At 35.5% G+C, this 24,786-nt stretch overlaps 1 protein-coding gene across 1 annotated transcript in view; it reads right to left on the reverse strand.

Annotated features, from left to right (window-relative positions):
- The window catches only part of LOC136039463 (cytochrome b-c1 complex subunit 2, mitochondrial-like), a 55,950-nt gene that overhangs the window by 14,637 nt on the left and 16,527 nt on the right, over window positions 1-24,786 (reverse strand). Inside the window, exons 2-8 of the mRNA XM_065723228.1 lie at window positions 23,694-23,833; window positions 19,824-20,015; window positions 16,201-16,315; window positions 14,364-14,465; window positions 11,940-12,151; window positions 9,304-9,405; window positions 6,060-6,171 (exon numbers count right to left, since the gene is read on the reverse strand). Of these exons, the coding sequence (XP_065579300.1) occupies window positions 6,060-6,171; window positions 9,304-9,405; window positions 11,940-12,151; window positions 14,364-14,465; window positions 16,201-16,315; window positions 19,824-20,015; window positions 23,694-23,833 (975 nt within the window). The remainder of the gene's footprint in view (window positions 1-6,059; window positions 6,172-9,303; window positions 9,406-11,939; window positions 12,152-14,363; window positions 14,466-16,200; window positions 16,316-19,823; window positions 20,016-23,693; window positions 23,834-24,786) is intronic.

Consider the following 24,786-nt stretch of genomic DNA (forward strand, 5'->3'; position numbering starts at 1 on the left):
TGTTTTTTCTTGTTTGTTTGTTTATGGACCTGAACTTTACCATAAATGAAGTTGAAGAAGATGGCTCCAAGCATGTCTTGACATCTTTTGGTTGTGTTTTTCCATTAGTTTAACTTAAAAATTACCTTAAATCACACTTGCCAGTGATAAGGACAAGTCCTGTGAATACCAGTCACTGATTATGATATTTCAGCTCATTAGGTGCATCCCATACTGTGAGCCAAGGTTTCTTGCACCAGTCCTTGTCACCTTCGGACTTGAAGGCTTAAACACTGGCAACGTAATTGCATTCTAGCAAAGGGAGTTCCATAAGCTGACTATCCAGTTGGAATAGAACTTGTTTTGCAGCCTGGTGTAAGCACGTTTTCAAAAAAGCTTCAAGGGGTGGGCTCTAGTACTTGGTGAACTGACTATCTAGAACAGGTTGGGGATCACACTCCAGCCATGTAATAACTTCCATGTCATTATTACATCTCCTTGCCTCCGTCTAAATGTGAGAGATGGTAGATGGTGAACTGACTATCTGGGACAGGTTGGGGATCACACTCCAGCCATGTAATAACTTCCATGTCATTATTACATCTCCTTGCCTCCGTCTAAATGTGAGAGATGGTAGATGGTGAACTGACTATCTGGGACAGGTTGGGGATCACACTCCAGCCATGTAATAACTTCCATGTCATTATTACATCTCCTTGCCTCCGTCTAAATGTGAGAGATGGTAGTTGGAGCTTACGGAATTGGGTAGGATGTGTAAGATGTTGAAATCCTATGCATTTAGTTGCAGGTTGCTGCACTGATTCTAGAATTGATAAATTACTCTTATTTACTGGATTAGCAAAAAACATCCCAAATTCCAATTTCAGTCTAATTAGGCCCTTTATAAGCTTGGGGATCATAGCTGGAAATCTACTGCAGAATATTGTTTTCATTAAACCAAAGTGTTTGGTTAGCACTGGCTACTATACACTGTGCAAGAAAATTAAACTTGAGCTTATAGTCAACCAAGACTCCCAGATTTTTTTTCACCATGACTACATATGACTGGCTGTTTTGAACCATTAGTGGATTCCATAAAATACTGGCACAAAGGGTTATTTACTCGAAAATGAATGACTCTACATTTCTGGATATTAAATTCTAGCTGCCAAGATTTTGCCCACTTTGATAATGCATCAGGATCAGCCTGAATGGCTATGGCACTTTGAGGGTCATGAACAGGACTTTTTGAATCATCTGCATACAATAAGATGTTACCTCTATGATTGAAGGTGCACCGTTAGTGGAAATATTCAATAAAGTTGAACCCAACACCGTTCCTTGGGGTACTCCAATTTTTACATCTGCTGATTTTAAGAAGAAGATTGATCCATTGTCTCCAAATACCCGTACCACCTGCTTTCTACTGGTAAGAAATTGCATCACCCAGTTGATAACGTCATCATGGATGCCCATTGCATAGTTTAGAGTTTAGTCTCCTGTTGCAGACTTCGTCAAATGCTTTGGCTAGATCGAGCAAGAGCATCTCAACAGGAGACTCCACATCCATAAGTTTTGAGACATGCTTGTATGTGTTGATGGGGTTAGTGTCAACTGATCGATTAGGAGGAAAGCCATATTGATTAAATGATAGTAGATTATTAGCATTTAAATGAACCATAATGACTGAATTGACTATACCTTCAAGGAGTTTTCCAATTGCTGAGGTAAGACTCATGGGCTGATAATTGTTAGCTTCATTTGCTATATGAAGACTATTAATAAACTTTGAGTTGGATTTTAAAATTAGATATTTCAGAAGGTATCTTGCAAAATGGATCCAAGTTGTAACCCTCCCTTGTATTGAGGTATTTTGAAACATACACTGCTAGTGCTACTGAATTACTGCTCTAAAACATTTGAGCACTAGCAGCATCGCTGAGGACAGCTGCTACTAGTGCATTTGCTTGAAGGCTAAAGCCTTGAATGATAGGGGTGCTGCTGGCTACTAGCAGCACTACAAGCAAATCTTGAATACTGCTATGAAAAACACTTACATGGTCCCCCAATATGTGTTGAAATTATCGGGTTTTCTTGCAAATAAGTTTTGGTTCCATAACTCCCAAAAAACCTTACTAAAATCATTATTTCCCCCCCCCCATCAACATATTCTGAAAAATCAAGTTTGTGTCTCTCTTAAAAGAAAAACATGAAGTAGGCTACTGTTGTGTTGCACGGTCTAAAAATTCTTAGGAAAAATCTGGCCTCTCATCACAGATTTGATTAAAAAAAAAACTTAAGTACCTTATATTGAGTTACTTGCAATACAATTCAATGTATTTTTTGGATATGACCTAGAGCAATATTAAACCTATGCACTTGATTCACTGAAAATCTTCCTTAAGAAAGTACCAAGTTTCGAAAAATATGTTAATATTTGTGCGGCTAATCAGCGTATTTGCTTTGAAAATTCCTGTTGTCTTTGAAGCATTTATGAGAGTGACTAAACCACACATGGGTATAACGGTGTTGCAAATCATTTTGCTCAATTTAGCTGGTAAAAATGTTTTCCACCAGTTTTCAAGAGTTGGTTATAAATTATACCTTGCTCATGGGCCCTGATAAAACAAATAGAAAATAGAAAATTTAGTTTGGATATTTTTCTGGGACTAGATATTGGAAAGCTAAGTATTCAAATTGCTTGTTTGTTGCTTTTATGCAAATACAAATCCTGCTGGAGCTTTCCTGATGCCTCTCACAATTAATATGTGTAAATAAGATGGTTTGTTTGTGGTACAGTAGAGACAAAACATGACTTAGATTCTATAAAAGTTTGAGAGCAACAGGGAAAAATTTTACAAGTCCTCCCTCCCCCAAACCAAAATATTTTTTTTTTACATATTAACATTTTTACATGTACATTGCATTCTACATTGTAACATGTACATATTAAGATGTTGAGAAATGGGTGGTCAACCTTATATACAGAATAATTTCTGTTTCATTGTGTTGCGAGAGCAACACTTTGGTTTTGTCCCGGTTTTTTTTTTTTTTTTTTATGCCGCCGATCTCAGCTTATTCCTGGAAACTGGTAAGGGTCTAACTTGTGCGGTTTTTACTGAAAGTGTGGACCTCAGGCCGGATTGATGAATATGACATTACATTTTGGAAAGCTCCGTAGAACTCTTGCCTGGGGCCAAAAAGGATGGTTTTTGCTTGTCCTCAAGCCAGAGCCTATGGTGTGCGAAGTGAAGTGGAGTTATATAGCCTATGTCAGAGAGGAGTATCTGAAGTTGTGCAGCCAAGCTTTCGTTTCATCAAACCATGTTTCTGCTTTCGAGTGGAAAGCTCCGTTCTAGCAGGCAAGCAGGCAGGCACCAGTTTCAAATTGAAGATGGACTAAAATCTATAAGTGTTAAATATATGCGGTAGTTCCCCGGCCTCACAGCCAATATATCTTCTTTGAGTGATAAATAGAAAAATTTACAGAGACAAAAAAGTGCGATTTTCCCACGGGTCCGAAAGTGCTGCCATCTATTGTTTCTAGCCATTTCTGTTCGTGATTTCAGCTGACTTTACCATTGTTTTTTTTCTACTTGGGATTGCAATAGAGAAATGGTATCAGATATACCTCTTAAACTTTAAAAGTTCTCTCATTGCTAAAGAAATTAGAGCTTATCCTTTGCTCCTTTCTAAGTGGTGGTGTTAGAAAGTTGGCCTCCGGCAAAAAAGTCAACTTTTGAACTAAGACAGATAGAATTTTTTTTTCAATGACAATCGATAGACCTTGATGAGCTGATCAAAGTATATGTCATCCATTTTTTGTTACAAAAATTCCTTCATGACATACACCAGTTTGAAAGTTTCAAGGGGTTGACAACTTCAGTGGTAAGGTACACACTTGAACCAAAAATAGGCCGATACCAATTGTGAGATATGTAGGGGACTTCCAAGCAACAGTCGATTATTAGCTTATAATCATCTTTGGCAATGAGGGGTTTGCAACTTTTGCTGATTGGTGTATCTATTATCTGTTTCTGGTGTAATTGATGGTAAGAACAACTTGGTTCCCGATTGTAAGACATGTAGGGGAGTTGTAAGTAATAATCGGCTGTTAGGCTACAATGACTTCAGCGACAAGGGGTTTGGAACTTTTGCTAGTTGGTGTACCCATTATTTGTTTCCGGTGAACTTGGATGTATATCCCGGGAGAGGGACTTGTAAGTAAGAATCGGTTGCTAGAGGAGGCTCACGAGGGGCTACAAATTTGTGCAAATTGGTACACATCTATGGAATCAGGGACCCATAAATTTCCTGTAATGACTCGCCATCCAATAATAAGCGATCCTGGATGGCGAGTCATTACAGGAAATTTATGGGTCCCTGATGGTATTTTGATCCTGAAAAGTTACAGATAGCTTTATAATACCAACTAGATTACATAAGATAATGTTCCAAGTTTCCATCCGTCACGATGTCTACGATTGAAAAGGATAAAGTTCAACCGGCTGCAAAGTGACATTTAGGGGCCTAGTAAGTAATAATCGGCTGTTAGTGTGGACCTCGGGCCGGATTGATGAATATGACATTATATTTTGGAAAGCTCCGTACGACACTTGCCTGGGGCCAAAAAGGATGGTTTTTGCTTGTCCTCGAGCCAGAGCCTATGGTGTGCAAAGGATAAAGTTCAACTGGCTGCAAAGTCAATTTAGTCCCTTCTTGCAATATTTTTTTTTTTTTTTTCAACCCTGAGGAATAGCCTTTGATCATCTGATTACTGATTGTGTTATTCTTTGTCTCTCACGGAAGAGGGACTTGTAAGCAAGAATGGGTTGCTAGAGGAGGTTCATGAGGGGCTACAAATTTGTGCAAATTGGTGCACATCTATGGTATTTGATCCTGAAAAGTTACGGATAGCTTTATAATACAAACTAGATTATATAAGATAATGTTCCAAGTTTCCATCCGTCACGATGTCTACGATTGAAAAGGATAAAGTTCAACTGGCTGCAAACTCAATTTAGTCCCTTTTTCCGATATTCTTTTGCTGTTGTTTTTTCAACGCTGAAGAATTTGATCATGTGATTACTGATTGTGTTCTTCTTTGAATATGCCGTTTTGAAAGCTTTGCTAGTTTTGACAACTTCAGCATTTGACCGATAGCGAAGAAACAAAACCAAAGTGTTGCTCTCGCAACACTTTAATCGGCAAAGCCGGACAAAGGTTGCCGCAACACTTCACGTTGCCCAGGCAACGTAGGTCTAGTTTAATGCCAAACAAAGCCACCCCCACCATCTCTAGCAAATTTCCCTCCACCCCCTGTAGAAAAATTTCCTCCACACCAATAAAAGATCTCTCCATGTATATCTCCTAAACGTAGATAACCCTTTCCCCAAAAAATTCTCCATATTTCTATTTGAAAAAGGCCTAGTTTTATTTAATTTTTTATTCTTTCTCAAGTCATACCAGAATCATGACCCCCTCCGAAAAAAAAATAATATTCGGATATCTCCCTTCCCCTGTAATAGAAAGTTCCAATACGGAGAATTTTTCCCGTTAAAAATTCTCCAAACAATTCAGACCAAGACTATTTCCAGGGGGTTTTAGGGGATTAGACCCCCCCCCCTAATGTTCGCCTGACTCATAAAAACGTAACAAAAACGAATATAAAAAAAATTTGGTGTTTTTTTTTTGTAAAAACAAGACCCATATATTGAGCTGTATCTTGCTGTTCTAGGACCAGTGGTTTAATCACCAGGATTGAATTATCTAGAAAATCTTTCTGTTGAATGGCAGCCGGAATTCCCAGCAATATTTAAAAACTGATTCGAAATTCAATTAAATTTTTTTTTCTAATGAAAGTAAGCAGCATTAACATTTAAACAAATAGAAACTATTACGTATATGAGAGGATTTGCTTCCATCGTAATGCCTCGCTCTTTACACTAAAGTTACATTTTAGCAGGATGTTGAGGAATGGGTGGTCAACCTCATATACAGAATAATTTCATAAGATTCCCAATACTCTTTGGTTACCGCCACAACTATGGTAACAATTAGAAATGGTTAAACATACATACCTTATCCATAGCGTCAGATTTAGCAACAACAAACAGCCCAAAAAGACCGGCGTCACTATAGCTCGCATTTAAAGCAAATACTGAGGCAAGTTCATTCGTTTCAGCAATAGTCCTGAAATAAATGATGATTTGGTTTTAACTTGCACAAAATTATGATATGAAACACAAACACTAAATTAAAACTCACTGACATCTATGCCCTTGTAGCATCGTTGCTGTCCCGCCAAAGAGCATAACTAATATTTTTAAACTTCTGAAATAATTGCAAATACCGTTGTTAAGCTGTTCTCAGAAGAAGAATTAGCCGCAACAATGTTCAATCACTTTTTTATTACTTCTGATCTACGTTATCCTGCTGATACCCCCTTTAAGCACGGCTTAGCAAACTGTTTTGGCAAATATTTCAGAATTTTTTAAAAATGAGGTACGATAGGTTTGACATCGATGATACAATAGCAACTATGAGATATGGAAGTCATCCATCATGTAAAACAAATTACCACGATTCGGTCAGCAAAGCCAGCTAGTTTAGACACCACTCCTAGCGCTCACGGATACACTACCGATTTACAGAGCATGCCAACACTGATAACAGAGGAAAACTCAAATATCGTCTCAAATAAAATTCATATCGTGAGAAATAAAAACAATAGACGCCATCTAGCGTTATCCCACAAAATTAATACCTTAACATAAGTCTGGGCTAAAAAAAAATAAGTAATCTATGTACTTTTTCTCCCTTTTTATCTTTGCTTTTTTTTATAGGATTGAAGATGAAAGAGCCACTTTTGCTCAAAGGGGCAGGTATATTTTTGTACATTCTGTTTACACGTCTATGTTCTACAGGATAAAATACCGCTAATTATACCGCGATAATAAAACCTCTAATTGATCTGAACAAGTCTAAAAAACAAATCGATCTACACATTCTTTAAAGAATATCAGGTTTGATAGAAAGAAACTTGGGCTTGTAATTGGAACCCGAGATTTTACAAAATAAAACTAAATTTATTTTAAACTTATATCGTTTTGCCATGTAACAATTCGATGTCCGTTGAGCTAATATTTCTTAATTTTTATTTCTATAAGAATATAATATTATTATCTTCTAAGAAATACATTAAATCTTACATTATAAGAATATAAGAATAAAGAATATTATAAATCTATTCTTATAAGAATATATTCATAATTCTTATCAAGGAAAATACCAACAACTGTTTAACTGGAAAAGATCCAAACGATCAGAATTCATTTTGCTATATTCCATACTCTAAGCAACAAATACGCGATGCAGACTTATATTTGGTTTGTGCCTGTTTAATGGCTAATTGATTAGATAGGCACTACTTACTTACTTAAATACTATCCTCGTGGGGTGTCTTGGATTAACTCTTTTACATGATATGACTGACCGCTCCATATGGTGACCTGTCATGCAGAAATCATGGTGGTTGAAACAATGTGCTACCAGTCGAATTTTTTAACCCATCTATTATGTGGTCTTTCTTGTGGTTGGAATCCAATGCTGATTTCTTACATAGGAGGATCACATGATCACGTATGTGATCCTCACATACACTACAGTATGTAAGAAGGAGAATCACGGTCCATCCTTCCTTCATACTCGAGTAACTGTAACTGTAGTTTTTTCATATTGAGCATTGTACTTGACAAATTCAACCAACTTCACATCATGTCCTCGGTCACGTGTTCTATGCATTCAATCCTTGCAATGGGACAGATACACCTGATTCCGGAAGCAGTATCTCTATACTCGTTTTCAGTCTCTGGGGTCCAAGTTTCCAACTCATAAAGAGTAATTGGCACAATCAAGCTGTTACATAAGTGGTTCAAAAGTTCACACTTCACACAAATGGGTGCAAATTTCACATATTATCAATTCTAATGAAATAGAAAAAAAGAACACAGTAATAGTTTCTAGCCAGTGTTGTCTCAAGGTTTATTTATTAGCGAGTCTCTAAAAGTATGAGTTGACAAAACCTATGTGGCACTGAATGTAGAAGGTACGGCTATTGTCAGTAGTGAGAAAACCATCAGGGGGTAAAACTGGAAGATGTGTCGACCACCTGGCCATCAAGGGTTATAGAGGAAAGGGTGGCTTTATCTTGACAAGATGCTACCCTAGCTTAGGTTTTATTGACGTTAATTTGTGTGCTAAACGGTTTCAGTGATTAGCCGAGGCAAATCAGTCTATCTTTGTAATTTACAACTTTTGACAGATGGTCGGTCAATGTCGTCGGTATAGGCAAGCTTATTGTTTAGAACTCCATCAGAACCAGCTCATTTTAGCAACAGTATGGCATTAACGAATTACTTGAAAAACCACAAGATCCACCCAATCTGTGGTCCAGCTTTTAAACGGGCTGTAAAAGTTCTCTATGGTTGTGAGTTTTTCTTCAAGAATACCGTAGTGTCTGGATACATAAAATAACTAAAGGCACTGCAAATTTTGTAAAAAATTTTACATTTAGGGTGTATACCTAAGGTTTCCAATACTAACACTCACTCTCTCAACCTCTGTGTGGGCCTCGGATTTCCCTTATTTCATGAGAAAACACTCATCTCTTCCCCAAAAAGCAAGATATTTTTATGAATGAAGTAAAGAGCAACGCTTGGTCTTTGTCCTGTGGTTTTAATATATTTACTCTCCCCCTCCCATCCACACAAACTACTGATTTCTATCGTTGCAGTACTGTATCATTCTTCGTGATTATACAATCTAACACTAATAGAATAACTGAGTTCTCCTCGTTTTTTAACTTTTATTTCTGTAGGTTTTCACCAAAATTTATTAATTATACAGGGCGCCATTCAATTTTCAGAGTTATCAGTTCAGTAATTAGTCTCAAAACCTCTTATTTGATTCCCTAGTATACAAGCAATAAACAGACTACATCAACTTGCCAATCAACATCGTTATTTATCAATTGCAAGAAATAAATTTGATTGTTTGATTGTTACGATCCTTATTTCAAATAACTTTTTTATTTCTTCTTCTTTTTCTAAGAAGTGCGCATTTTTATGTATAAGATAGAAGACACATCGCTCTTTGTCTACCTTTGCTAAAAAGTTGATGTTCAATGTACTTTATTTATTCGAGAAAGTTCGAGTTCAATCAAACAGCTACTGAAGCAATTCATTTCTCAGAAACTAATTGAGTCCCAAGTGACAACCCTGGAACCCATTTATCAATGCAATATAATGACAATAATAAACAAACCTTGTTAAGATGCCACACCCTATTCCTCTTTTTGTCGAAGGTCCGCTTCCCAAGATATGCTGCAACACACCGTAAACTAGAGCGGATTTCGGATCAGCCAAGCTAAAATAAAACACAGATTATGCAAATAGGAGTAAGTCACAATACAAGGGAGAGACAAATTAAAGTAAGTTCTCATCATTTCATTTGTTGTACATATTTCCAAGGCTCTATTTCAGAGACTCTCATATATTGTCCATCTTCATTTTATTTTTGGAGAAGCTTGAAATTCATATTAGTTTAATGGAAAACTATGAAATATAAACATTAAATGAATAACACATCATTATTACTTCTGCAAGAGCTAAATTTTATAATGCCAATTAATTAGTATTAAACGTTCCACGTGTATGGACATATCTATCCTTTAGCCAGATTATTCTAATGTTTACCACATTTTTATTTAAGCGCGATAACAGAGTTCGAGACTCAACTGGGCTAAAACAATTCAAAGACATTATGGTACAAGGCGTTATTTTGGACAAGGACGTTATTTTGGAGAAGGGCTTAAAAACCATTAAAACACCTTCAGATTATATGACTGTTGATACATAATGACTTTTTTTTACACGGCAAAATTCTTTCAGAATAAATCTTGCTCTTGAGAAGCCAAACAAAAATCTCAATGAACGAAGTGGTTCGATTCAACTCGGCATATGTGTGATGAAAAACCAGCTTAGGTGGCTTAGGATGTCCTTTAGATTGATGAAGATCGTATATACAGAATAACATTACTAAACATCCTGTATGATGGCACAACATAGGCTAGATATCCTCAGATTAAGCGAGAAAAAAATTTAAATTAAACTGAATATAGTTTAAGGATCCTTTCTGGGGGGGGGGGGGGGTCAGCAAAGACGCTGGGACGAATGAATCAGGTGGGACAGAGGAATATCGGTCAATGTGTGTTGGTCGTAAGACTGCCAAGAGCTTGTTGCAGTTACAGTTTATTTCAGGCTTTCATTACACGGAAAAACTTACAAAATGTTGACGTTGAAAACTTCTATTTTCACCTAACAAGAACAAGACAGGAACCTTTCGGAACTCCAGAGACAATTATGTACCTCGAAGACCAGACAGAGATACTAAGATTTATCTACAAGCAAGAAAAGTCTCCGAGATTCCTAACAACATTTGTGTGTCTAAAAGATCAAACAGAAATAATAGAACCTATCTACGGAGAAATTTATCCATCAAATCTACAAGTTATGTAGAAAACAAAAAAAATGATACGAGCTCTTTTTAGGATTCCATTAGCACTTAGCTGGAAAACTAAAAAAATATTTTTATTCTTTGGTACTTTAAATACGGTATTGAAAAATCCGAATTGAGCAAATCAGTTTTCTATAATCTAATTTGGAAAGATATTGACAATAAATGTAACTGGAAATTTAAGAAAAGACAGTGGGTGATTTTTGTTGTCGGATATATTTGAGGATTTTCTTGTTTTTTATCTTAACCTAATTAGTGCAAAATCTACTAGATTTCTACAATTTGGCCAAACGAGGGAGGCGGGAGTAGAAGTTAAAGATTTTCAAAGGAGTAAAAACAATGTTTGGTTTACATGCACAGCATTCCTATTACATTTTCCTTGGAGGACGAAAGAATTACCCAATCATTTTTTTAGCGAAAGCTTTTAAAAATAAAAACTTTTTAAGATAAACTTAATAGGAACTCGGTACGTCTGAAACAATGTAATGATTAGAAGCATGTGCGAACAGGGTTTCCAATCGCTTCCTGTCAAATTTAATGTTGTATGACATTTTTTGTCGAAAAATGACATTTTCCCAAAAAACTAAAATTGTTCAGTAACATTTGCTTTTGAGAACATATAAACGATAATTCAGACAAACTCAAGCATATTTTTCTCTCTCATTGAAGAAAACTAGACCATAAATCATTCCAGAATACGACCAGGAATATGCCTCGCCAGTCCTGAATAATGACGTTAGTCTCCAAAAAAATAAATACGAACTTTTATTGCAAAATAGGCAAAATTTTCACTACATTCTCAATCGTACGTCATGGTCATGAAATACTCATCTGAATATATCTAAAATTATACAGGGTAAGTTGGATGATTTTTTGGTACTTCCGTATTATACCGACTACACTCAAGAAGTGAAGTTCGGTTAGTCATAATGAAATATACCAAAATATGATTAAAATAAAAGACTTTAGTAGAAAAAATCATGGAAGCTACAAAAGAGAATTATGGAAAGCAGTCCGCCCAGGACACATTATATTAAATTCCTAACCTAATCAACTTTATATATTAAATATTAAACCAAGATATACGCGTATAGTAGTTTATCTCACTCAGTCTAAGCTGATTATTTCCGAGCGCAGACAGAGAAACCAGTTTTAAACAGATCAAGAATAAATATGTGGTCGGTATAATAAACAAGTGCCAATTTTTCAAAGAGCACGGGTCTAATACTTACAAGACGGGTCTTTTCTTCAAAATATCAAAATTCTTTCCATTTTAAAACATTGAAAAATAGTAATGAGTGCTTTGAAGGTTCTTAAGAGAAAATGTCTTTTCTGTAATTGCAAAGAAACCCGTTTTCTTAGGTTTTATTCAGAACATATCTCACCTTGCACCTCTGCCTGCGATAGCAACATAAGCAAGTCCTCCTTTGGTATCGACACGTCGTTCACCAGAACAGAATTTGCTGGCAGAGCCATCAGTACTTCCAGTTGGCAGATTAAAAGAGTTGGCGAAGTCAACTAACAGGGTATGATTGACTCCAATACCAATTACAGCAGCTCTTCCAGATACATAGTTATCAGCAACAAAATCGCGGAGCTGAAATAAGAGGCAAGTAATAGTTAAAATATGAATAGCACAAGTATAAATTTTCGTGATCCTATTAAAAGCAAATTACCATTATATTGCCGTCTTTTCATTTATTGTAAAGGCATTCCCCATTCTCAAAGACAAGGAAAAGCCAGATATGAACACAAAAGAAATACTTCTTCCAGCAAATTCGTAGCTCTAGTGGAGTTTTGATCACAAAAACTTCCGCTCAACCTCGCCGTCTTTTCATTATTGTTAAGGTATTCCCCATCCTCAAAGACAAGGAAAAGCCAGATATGAACACAAAAGAAATACTTCTACCAGCAAATTCGTAGCTCTAGTGGAGTTTTGATCACAAAAACTTCCACTCAACCTCAGACCAAGCATATATATAAAGCGAAGGGGAGGGGGTCAAAACCGGATCTAAAACAGTTTCGTTACAGTACTTAAACAACTATTGCAATTGCAGCTGCAAACAACTGATCACAATAAGAAACAGCCTGAGACCAACACAGCTCTTGATGCTATTTCGTCATGGTAAACTACCCGAAACTTCACTCTTTACTCCCTTCCACGTAGTTCCTGCACATTTCAAGTGATTTTTGCTTATTTCTTCCAACTCCATTCGAGGGCGTCCTACTTTTCATTCCTAGCCAAATTAAAAAAAAATTCTTTTTTTGGCAGCTAATCCCTCTGCATCCTCGAAATTTCACCTAACAGCCTTAGCCTTTCGTCCAGTACACCTAGACAAAAGATTTGAACCAAATTTGCATATAATTTATTGTTTGATACACAAATCACACAAAAGAGTTGAAAACCTCTCGTGTATCCTTCTCAAATTTTGAAAGCACCCGCGTGTCAGGGCCATACTTGACACTTCCCATTATCAGAGCTTTTAGTATCCTCATCTTAGTTAAAAGAAAACTAACAAAAGAAAAACTAGAATATAAAACTAAAATAATATAAACAAAACATAAATAAAACTAAGAACAGATTAACTAAAAATATATAGTATACAATTATTCATATATACAAATGCCTTCATGAAACCAGAAAAGTAATTGATTAGAAGTTTATGTTTATATTATTTTACTTTTAGATTCTTGTTGTTTTTTTGGATTTTTTCTTCTCTACGCTGAAGACGCCTTGTTTTATATGGGGGAAATATTTGCTGGATTTTTTGTTCTTTTCGTTTTCTTTTACTGGCCATAGACTGTTTTGTCATTTTCATATACATTTCTTTGTTTTGTCATGGCTGGCCAGTTTGCTTTAGATCTTTTAGCAATAGCTCTATCAGAACATATTTTGAAATATAACCGAAAAATCAGTTTCATCCATAGTATCCCTTCTTATGCGACGATGTTAAAAGTTGTATGTATGTAACAGTTGTTCATAGTTTTATAAATATGAATTTTTATAAATTTTATTAATAATAATATGAATTAAATTTTATTTTTAATATAAATTTATTTATTTCATATATTTATTTAAATATAAATTTGTAATAATTGTTCTGATAAATCTTGCGATATCTTTCTCTTTTTCTTGTTCCCTTTTTTTGTTTTCTCTATTTATGTGCTCCGTCTCTGTGTACATTTTTTGTATTTTCTGACGAGTTACAGACAAATAAATAATAGGAAATGTGAATAGAAGAGTCCAGCATTAAAGTGGACAAAAGTAACTTCCAAACATTAGGCTTACAAAGCTCTCTCTCTCTCTCTCAAGAACATGTGACTCACAAAATCACTTAGTGTTCTCGCTTGCTAAAACTATGTCCCTTATTTTCAGTTATTGTTATACAATACCAGTAACCAATTTAGAATCAGTTTTAAATGAGAAGCATGATAAGTTATTGGTAAAAACCGAGGAAAATAGACCTAAGCAAAACCAATGAATCTGGCATGATTTGCTATGAATTTAAACCGTATATTTTAAATTTGGCAACTTTATGCTACTGAAATGTTCAGAATTATGCAGGATTAGAGCTTAACTCATGACTGTACAAAAAAAATATTATATTTCAGCAATCTGAAACATTGGTATTTCAAAATGTTTTGTGTCAGTTCCATTTAATAATCACCCCTCCCCCAATTCTTCTTTGGTACTTATGTATTCTTTCAATAGAACTAATACACCAATGCTCACAATAATCTAAAAAGGGTACAAAATTGGTCAAATAGAAAACCATTGTTTTAAGATATTTTTCCCTTTTAGTACTTACATTTTTTTCACTGATTCTGCCAACCATTTCGGGGGGACAGATGACAGAGTTACCAAGACCTGCACGAAACGCCACTTGATGAAGAAGATCCAAAGTTTTGGCCTAAATCATAGAAAGAAAGTCAAGATTGAAGAAAGAAAACATATAAATTTTAGCTATTATGGCATGTGCAATTTATATTTGAATCACCATAGAACAATAAATTGAAATACATAAAATCGTGTTGGAGCAATTTCGAAAAATGAGGACTTTTTCAAAGGTAAACAAATATATACAAATAGTGATTCGGCTTTATAGCCGATATCCTTCAAAAGCAAAACCACAATAATAACTCACATTCTAAAACCTCTCAAAAAACATCAAGTTTCAACTTTAATTTAGTATTAAGGTTTAAATTCTCTGTCCAAGTCTTTGGTATGTCTTTCTCTAAAGTACTACGGCTTTCATAGTTCAACATAAGACAATAGTTTTTTTTTTTTAGTTATTTATTGAAAAGGTTTCAGAAACAGGCAAAAAGGCAGAAAATTTCCTATTAGTAAAGCAAGTTTTGATCGTTCTCTAGGGGAGAATCTACATAACAACATAAGTCTGGCTCGGTGACTGAATAGACCTAAAAAGACGAACTAATAAAAAAACTAAAATAAAAGATGAATACAAACGTGACAAAAAACAAACCAATAAAATCCAATAAAAAAAACTAAATTAAAAACAAAAATCCGAAAACTTTTGAACCACTCTCAAAAGATACTGGTAAATGACTACCGCCAAACACTTATGACACTTATGTCATTTACTAGTATCCTTCAAGAGCGGTTCAAACGTTTTTGGAGTTTTTGCTAATCGTAGGTATTGGTGAGTGACTCGCCTCTGGTTGTTAGGTATTTGGTTTTAATTCTTCAAATTTTGGCTTTTATTGAATTTTATTCATCTTGTAATTGTTTTTTTTATTGGTTTGGGTTGACTCTCCGCTTAGTTTGGTTTTCTTCGTCTTTTCCCCTTTTTTTGGCGTTTTCCTTGAAAATTTTTTGTTCATGCTGAAGAAGAGAGGTGGTTGTCCTCCTGAAATATTCACTTTGTTTTTTCGTATTTTCCTTTGCCTTAAAGACTCCATTTTTGATCATTTTTTTATATATTATGGCAGGCCAATGTGGTTTAACAGGTTATCTTTCAAGTTTTACAGGATTAGTCAAGTTTTTCAATGCAGTGCGTTTGAAGGATTAGCTATTAACTTGAATCCTAAGCACGTTCTCTCTCGCATGCACTGAAAAATTTCAGTAAAAACAATATCGCGCTTTCCGCAAGAATGGTGGTTAAAAAAATCGTCTTCAATCCACAAAATTGCCGCTGATTTCCGTGAACGTAAAATGTGGGAACTAAGTGTGACTCTGATCTGACACAACTGTCACCTGTCTATACACGGCCTAAAAAAAATGAGCCCATACAATGGAGGATGCAATGCTTTTGGTTGGGCTCTGACTCACTGGATTACCAAAAAGTAGCTTTTGCCAAACCATCATCCTTCATAAAGAAAATTTGATATAACCATCCACATCTTTCTTTCATTACAGCCCTAGCCGACCATATCTATACCTCAAATAAAAGGAGCCCTACAATTATAGAGTTACCACAAGCAGTCCTATAAATGTTGCCTGTGTGCCAGAGGGTGAACCAGCATATTCTAGTATTTAGCTAAGCGTTATAGGCCAAAACATCCAGGTGTTATTACGTTTCCCAAAATTTACAGGAATTAAGGACCTTTATTTTAATACAAAGGGGAAGTCCTTGTCCTGTTTACAGATATATCGGTATCGATGTAGTAAAACCTCAACAAACTTACTTCAGGAGTCGCTCGGGCAATTTCCAGCTTCAAGCGGGATAGACAATCGTCGACTTCCCAAGGCTTAAATGCAGGGCGCAAAGAAACTTCAGCGAGCAAAGGAAGTAGTTCGGTGCTACAAAAACATATACACATCAAAGAGATTATCGGGAAAACAATAGAGGAGTTCATTTAGAAAGCAGAATGAAAGAATTAGAAGGCGAAATAGGAAATTTTTGAAAATATTCTTGAAAATCTTTGCATTATTTTTTAATGCGTCCTCACCTTTTCTCGAATAGGCGTGCTGTTAATAACTCTTTAAGATTATGCAATGACAATTTGCTTTCAGAGATCTGGCTTGATCGTACCTTCATTAATTAATTAGCCCTGTATTTTAAGATTTAGAAGAGCTCTGAGCCTTATATTCATAACTTGAATATGAAATTTTCTATTTTTTTCTGCAGCAGATTCATTTGAGGTATTAGCCATGGTTTTATTTATTCTCAAAACTACAACATTGTTACAAGATTAAATATGGTTTTCTCAAGGTTTTTTTTTGTCTTTTATTGGAATTAAAATTTATTCATAAACAATTTTGGCTTTTCTAAAAAAAAAAAATGGTATATAAAATTAGTTACCGGTCGTAGGGGGTTGTAGAAGAACAATTGGGCTTTTTGTTGCTTTCGCTCCATGACGGTGATTTTGCAATCTTTATTACTAGTTCTTTTTACTGTAGATTGTTGTCACAAATTTTAAACTAAAGGCTCCACAAGGTTACAAAAACAACCAAGTCTTAATAAATGGTGGTAATGGTTATGAGGAGTTTCAGAAAGGTATATGCAATTGTCAAGGCATGTGAACAATCCATCAATTGTTGCCTAAAAATAAAATGACTTGCCTCTGTGCAAGGAGTTAACCCAAGGTTAGGAGCCATAAATCTAGAAGGATTTCCCTAAAATTGCTAATAACTCATTGCAATGTTGAGCCACCTGACATACACATAGCTGTATAAGGTTCCTTTCCTCCTAAGTTTTCTCAGAACTCCCCTTTTTGCTCACTGCCACGAACTTTCCATTTCTTTAAATTTGATCATATGACCTCCGCCTACTTAATTTGAAAATGTCCTACTTTGAGTTTAACCCAAGCTGAATTCCCAGATTTTGACAACTTACTATCCTTCAAACCTTCTGACCTCAAATGATGTTATGTTGAGCTTGTAGGATCAAATCCAACAAAACGGGAATTTCATGGGAATGAGGAAAAAGTGAAGCTCAGATCCTTAATCTGAACCTATAACCTCAACCAACTTCATTTGAAAACGTGCTGCCCTGCGCTTAGCCCTAGATGTCCACCCTATTTTTAGCAGATTATCATCCTTCAAACCTTCTGACAGTGCAGTGGATAAAACTGCACCTGAAACTCTGGTAATACGGTTTAAACCTCCCAGTCACAAGGCGTTCAAGGAGTGGCGACCCTTAAGGTAAATATAGCGAAGAAACTAAAAAAGCTTTGCATTCATTTGTTGGCCTCGGGTATCTTTGTACTGTCACGAGTAATTTCTATTATCATCCATAAAACGTTGCACAATTAGTGTATACTTTCTTTTATTATAGCCAAGATAGTTGGGCTGAATCACGTCTTTCGTGCAGCTTATTTTTTTAGCGCGATACATAAATCTATCAATTATTTAAAGAATTATCTTGAGTTAACTTTTTTCATACGCAGTTTAACGTGCTTATTTCACAGATGTTCAAAGACCAATGGTAATTTTCATTATGACTCTTGAGCGGTGTTATGACAAATGCTCAGGAGCCTAATTGTCAGGATTGTCAGGAGCCTAATGCTCCTATTTATAAAAATGTGGAATATTACATATAAAACCCAGAAGAAATATTACAGTCAATTGTTAATTAGTTTTCTCCAGGGATGGTTGTTTTGAACCAATGGTCTTAGAAGATTGGGAGAGGTTTTATCTGGACGGAAATTAAAAGTCCTTATGCCCTCTTCAAGTGACAGAAAAAATTGTGCAAAAGGGGAGTGGCATTTTCTTCTATTTTCCGAAATTAATAGTAATTTTTTTAATGACACTTAAGTGGTGTCTTGACAAATAGTTTGTGCTTTTTGAAAGATTGTCTTGTTTTAATAAGTACAGGTTTCTATCATACAATGTAAAATCCAAAGCCATGTGGATACCCGCAGCCCATTGCTGCTTAGATTGAGGAGTTCCATATCCAAGGACAATATTATCCCATTGGTAAGACCTTTCAGAAGATTTTAGACTATCGTAAACGATAGAAATGAAGTAAAACCAGAGATAACGCAACTTCACCTAAACAAAGAAACAATCTATTATTCAGACCATTCAAAAACTCACAGAAAATAGGGTTTTGGAATAGCGATATAGGAAAATGTCCCTAGTGGGAAAGAAGAGATAAAAAGCTATCACCAAGAAGATTTTCCTATGGTCTTCTAAATTGAAATGTTGGGAATGAAACAGGTAACAAAGAGACTGACGCAAATATAAATTACAGGATGGGATATATGTATCTTAATGATAACCAGCGATGCTTCAAGGCTCTTTAGAATTTTAAGAGCAGGCAAAAATGTGAGTTGAAAAGCCATGAAGCATTAATTGGACTAGCATCGAATAGAAATCGAAGTACCCAAGGTCAAGGTCACTCTGTGTGGACTCAAGGTCACTCTGGTGTAACGAATTGGCGCCTGAAGCGGCCAAGGCTGGGGCATTACTGATATGTTATAGACCAGAAACTTTCACTTCCAACTCTCAAAGCTGCTGAAGAGCGCCAATACGAGACAGAGCACAGAAAGACATTTGCAAAGAGATGTTGGATGTAAAAAAACAAAAGAAGGGATTCCAAAGCTTATCCCCAGGCTTTCTAAACATCTTTTAAAACTTAATAGGTATGAAAAAACGAATGTTAGTTAGGTCATTGTAGGTTTTAGAATTTTCAGTCATCTCACCCAAACACGAAGAGCTGATTCCCCAGCTTGTCAAAAATGAGAGTTGACTGTGGGATCAAGAAGGCATCTCATTAAAGAATGTCTGGTCAGGATTAGATGCCAGTTGGAAAAATATCATAAACTGTATGTTAAGTTGGAAGATATATTTAGGGAAAGTGATGTCGAAAAGCAGGGAAAGTATACAGTAAGGATAAACAAATCTAACACTAGTCCGCATCACTAATTAGTTCTTTTTGGGGTTAAAGCAATGGGCATTTGTGGCCTGAGTTTAGGCTCAATTTGGTGAGCCCACTTATCAGTGTAATAACAATTATAATAAAACCATCATGTTAATTTATCTTTGCTTTCCAGGTGCAAATTTTTATTCTGAAATACAAATGTAATCAAAATTTATTAATTGCCACAACATACGCTTCGATTACCCCATAGGTCCTTGTAACTTTGCAAGGATGTTCACACACAATCAAAACCGTATTCAAGGGAGAAAGGTACAGAGTTTCACCAACCCCCCTGAATTTTGTCTGACTCGTAAAAACATTACAAAAATGCCTATAAACGAAAATTAGATGCGTTTTTAGCGTTTTTATACCCCTAAGTCCCCCCAACCATTCCCAACCCCGCAACCCAAAAATCCTGGATACGGCCTTACACACAATACTTACATATTTGGCTGAAGACAATCAAGGACATAGACAGTCGATTCTCTGCCTCCTATGCAATTCAAAGAAGATCCCGATTGATTGAGACGCCTTGTTATTCCAAAAGCCGAGAAGTTCTCAGTTGCTGTACCAACGAGGGTTCTCATCATATGCGAAATACCACGGTTATCGTAGGTCTCATCTCGTGATCCAACCCTTAAAATTACCATCTTATCAATTTACTAGACCAACGAAAAAATATATACATACCTCAAAACTAAATCAGCAGCGTTCCTACAATTAGATTGTCACCATCTCAAACTGAGATTTTAAATTATAATCTGTACAAATTTTTTATTTTGAATGCATTCCAGACACTTAGGGACAGAAAGCAATATCGTTGGACAACATAGTTCCGAAAGTTTGAGATAACATTCTAAAGATTTTAACTGTTGAATGAATCAAAAGTTTTGTTCAAAATTCCACTCTCATTCAGCCAAAAATGTCGTTTACAGGCACCAATGGGAGAAAGTGACTTCAGACTCGTTTAGGGATTTTTTTTCTTCTTCTTCTTTTTTTTTTTTTTTTTTTAACCGACTTTGTTTTCAAAGAACGGACATATTTTATACAAAACTTCAACAATCGAAATTGAATTACAATTTAAAATTTTGAATCTTTACTGAAATAAATTTTTTTTAAACTTTAACAAAAAAAAAATTATCAAGGCTATGTAGAGCTACAGAGCAACATCCTCGTAGGGATTTTATTGCACACTTTCATTTCTTATTTCAGCTTATAGTAATGTATGGTACGTATAATATTTTTTTATTCCTGGAAAAATTACTGGAGACTGGGAAAATTAGGCAAAGTTGGGTGAACTATCAAGCTCATCTTAAAGAACTTTTGAATCTATCCCTAGTTAAAACTTAAATAAGAATACTTAAAGGGAGGCGTGGAGGGAGGTAGAATTTACGGGTATGGCTTGTTTTTACTAAATTGACAAAAGAAAAATTCGTTACAATACAACTACTAAAGACAAAATTAAAATATAGCCAAAAATCCCATCATAACTTCCATAACCCTTTTTAGCACAATATTTTTTGCCAAAAATATTACTCAAGCACGTTTTCATTTAATGTTCAAATCTATAAAGACAAGTTTACTTCACAGCTTTGCAGAGGAGACCTCTCAAAGCTAAGACAAACAACAGCACGTGTAGCTCATATATTACTTGACATAACTTTATATTGGCCTGCATCACATCTTTATGAAGCTTGCATTATTCAGGCCACGCACAATATTTTACTTATTTTTTACATACTTGAATCTTCAAAATAAACTCTTCCTACAAAGAGACTAAAAATCTATTGTTCCTCTCCTCGACCTTATTTTCTACAAAAGTAGAAAATGGAAGTAACAAGAAATTGGTAGGCAAATCTTGTATTAGCACTCCATGAATCGCTAATGCCATCAAATACTTCTTATTTTAACAATTTTTGTCTTACAGAGAGGACAACTGCAGTCCTAGGTTAGCACCTGTTCTAATTCTAAAAAAAAATCCGCCTAAAATCCTTACTTAGAATGGTAAACAATAAATTCTATATTCGTAAGGTGAACACTGCTCAATGTGATAAATTATGAACAGGACATATAAGTGGTACTGTCGTCTTGCTCAATTCGGATTATATCCGCAAGTGTGACTATAATGTAACCTTGGCATTAATGCTACTAAGCAGAATATTGAGTTGAATTTTTAGCTCACAAAGAGCGTACTTAAAACAATCTGCAGGCAATTTCTGTGAAAAACACCTAGCAAATCTTCCTCCACTTTTTAGAGCGCCCATACTTCAGAATCATATTTGACCACTGTCATCACCGTAGCTTCCAACATTCTAATCCTAGTTTGCAGACGTATCTTCCTATTCTTCCAAAAAAATTTTAAATGTGAAAAAAATACCTTGGGCCTTCCCTATTCTACTTTTAACATCTTCACTGAACACGCCATCTATACTAATGATACTACCAAGGTAAATGAAGCAGTTCACTTGATTGATCTTTCCATTACCAAACATCACATTTTCACCCTCACTTATTCCTAGCCTTAGCAACCTAGTTTTCTTAAAATTGATTTTCAAACCTATTCCAGCACCCTAAACTTGCAGAATCTCTAAATTTCATTGATTTGGCTCACATATTCATCTAGGATGCTTAAATCATCAGGACAATAAAGGTCCAGGAAAGTTTTCTTTTCCATTTGATTCACCGTTTTTTCATTGCCTTTCCTGTGCTTCTTAAGACAAAGTTCATCAAAACGATCCATATAAATGGCGATAAACACTACCCTGCTTCACTCCTATTCGGCCAGCCGCCCTGGCCGAATGGGTTGGTGCACTGGATTCGGGATCCCTTGTCTGAGAGGATGCGGGTTCGAATCCCAGCGTACCCAATTCTTCAGTTTGGGATGGGGGTCAGTGGCGTGACTCTGTAAGCTTAGCCAGAGTCGACCCAGCTCTAAATGGGTACCTGGAGAAATCTGGGGAAGGTAAACAGGAAGGGTGTGCGAAATCACAGGATGGCTGGCCCCCATCCCCCCATTGCACTTCCTAGCTGAAGGGCCAAGAAACGGAGATCAACACCGCCGGTACGGACTGTAAAGTCTAATGCCGTATCCTTTACCTTTTTTTCTGCTTCACTCCTAATTTAATATAAAACCAGCAACTAACCTCATTTCCTACCTTAACCACAGTAGCGTTTTTCTTGTATATAGCACTAATCACTTTAATGTATTTGTCTGGTATATGATATCAAGATAAGAAATTCACTAAAGCTCTTCTATCAGCTGAATCGAATGCTTGCCCATAATCTATGAACAAGCATCAAATATGGTTTTTTGTGATTCAGGCACTTCTCAATTATTAACCTAACAGAGAAATTTTGGTCAACATATCCTCTACTCTTCTTAAAACTGCATGGTTCTCCTCTTATAACTTTGTCTACAGCATTTCTAAATCTAAAAGCATCATCATACCAAGTAATTTGCTACCTACAGAATCTAGGCTAATGTCTCTATAATTACCACACTCACTCTTATCACCTTTCTTATACAGGGGTTTAATTAGGGTTTTCCTAAAATCACTAGGTACTTCCCCTTTTTCAAAATCATATTCATGATTCAACGTCATAACCGCTTGAACGTAAAACTCTTGAACATTGAATGATGCAAATGTAAACAATAGCAGATTGACAATGACAGCAATAATTTTGTTAAAAAAAATCAAATAATGAAAAAAAAAGACAAGGCAGGGAGAAAAGAATAAAAGCATACTACGTTCAGAATATATTCAGTGCGGAACATTTTAAATTACTCGAGACATTATATTACACAAGTTTTGAATAGAATTTAAAGATATAGGTACTTTAAATTTTTATTTTTAAAATGGAAAAGGAATTTTAACACACAAATAAGCATAATCTTGGTAAAAAAAAAAAAAAAAAAGAAGAATATTAGAGCAAAAATCGCAATTCAGAACACCAAATTTAGGAAAAGCAAAAATGGCCAAAAATTTATATAAAGAAAAGAGAAATCACCAATGCAGCAGCACAAACACATTAAGAAAAAAAAGGAAGACAGAAGGAGAAAAGAAAGACTGTTTTCCAAAATTAGCGATTAATAAAGACCAGCACTTGAATGAGGCCTTAACCCTACTCATCCATACAATCACATAGGTCAAACAGCATAGCCATACTCAATCAACCATAAAGAATAATTAATAACAGTTGCAAAAAAGAGTAGTTTTTTCTGTAGGGTAACTAATAATGACAAATATTTGTTGTAACAAAAAATTTTCATGTCAAGTTAATAGATTTGAAAAAACACAATAGCGGAACAAATACCTCAATGCCAGAGCTACTCTGGATACTGGAACTTCAGAGGGAACAGTGGCCACAACAATTCCATTTGGTAATGTAGTTGTCTTAAACCCTTCAAAAGCTGCTGGGGCTGCTTTCTGAGCTGCTTGTGCAGCAAAACTTCTCTGAAATGACAATTTTGATAACTAGATTTACTTGTTGTAAATTTGATAATTTGTTGACTTGAAGCATGACAAAGGGACTTCAAATTCATTGATTTAAGGGGCGAAAGCTGCCCAAGTCATTTGGCTATCTCTTCAATGTTAAAAAAATTTGTTTATTTAGAAAAACAGGTACATTAGATAACTTAAGTTGTGGTTCAGCTGATTCGGGATACTAATGGCTATCATTTAGTAAAATTTACTGGTTTTTTTTCTGTGCTCCCTTTATTCTTTAAATATTTTCTTATGCAAAAATTCTGTCGGCTTTGTTCAAGAAAAATATAGTAACAAGTTAAAAAAAAAATATGACCTTGTAAATGTTTTTAAGCTGAGCTATTTGTTTAAACAGCTTATGTTGATTTTATTCAATTAACAAGAGCTAAGAGCTCATATGACATTTGTGACGAGGCAAGAAGAGCTAAGAGCCAACAGATCATATGGTATGAGCTCTAACAAAATTCTATGAATCAATAGATTGATTTAAAAGGAAAATCAGAGGCTTAATGCCGGTCAGGATTTAAAATAAGAGCTCTGAGTCACGATGTCCTTCTAAATATCAAAATTCATTAAGATTCGATCACCCACTTGTAAATTACAAATACCTAATTTTTTCTAATTTTTCCTCTCCCTTTAGCCCCCCAGAAGGTCGAATCTGGGAAAACGACTTTATCAAGTCAATTTGTACAGCTCCATGACACGCCTACCAATTTTCATCGTCCTAGCACGTTCAGAAGCACCAAACTAGCCAAATCACTGAACCCCTCCCCCCAACTCCCCCACAGAGAGTGAATCCAGTACGGTTCCGTCAATCACGTATCAAGGACATTTGCTTATTCTATCCACCAAGCTTCATCCCGATTCCTCCACTCCAAGTGTTTTCCAAGATTTCCCCCTCCAACTCCCCCCAATGTTAAAAG

The sequence above is a fragment of the Artemia franciscana genome, chromosome 19 (assembly GCF_032884065.1).
Source record: "Artemia franciscana chromosome 19, ASM3288406v1, whole genome shotgun sequence".
Lineage (NCBI taxonomy): Eukaryota > Metazoa > Arthropoda > Branchiopoda > Anostraca > Artemiidae > Artemia > Artemia franciscana.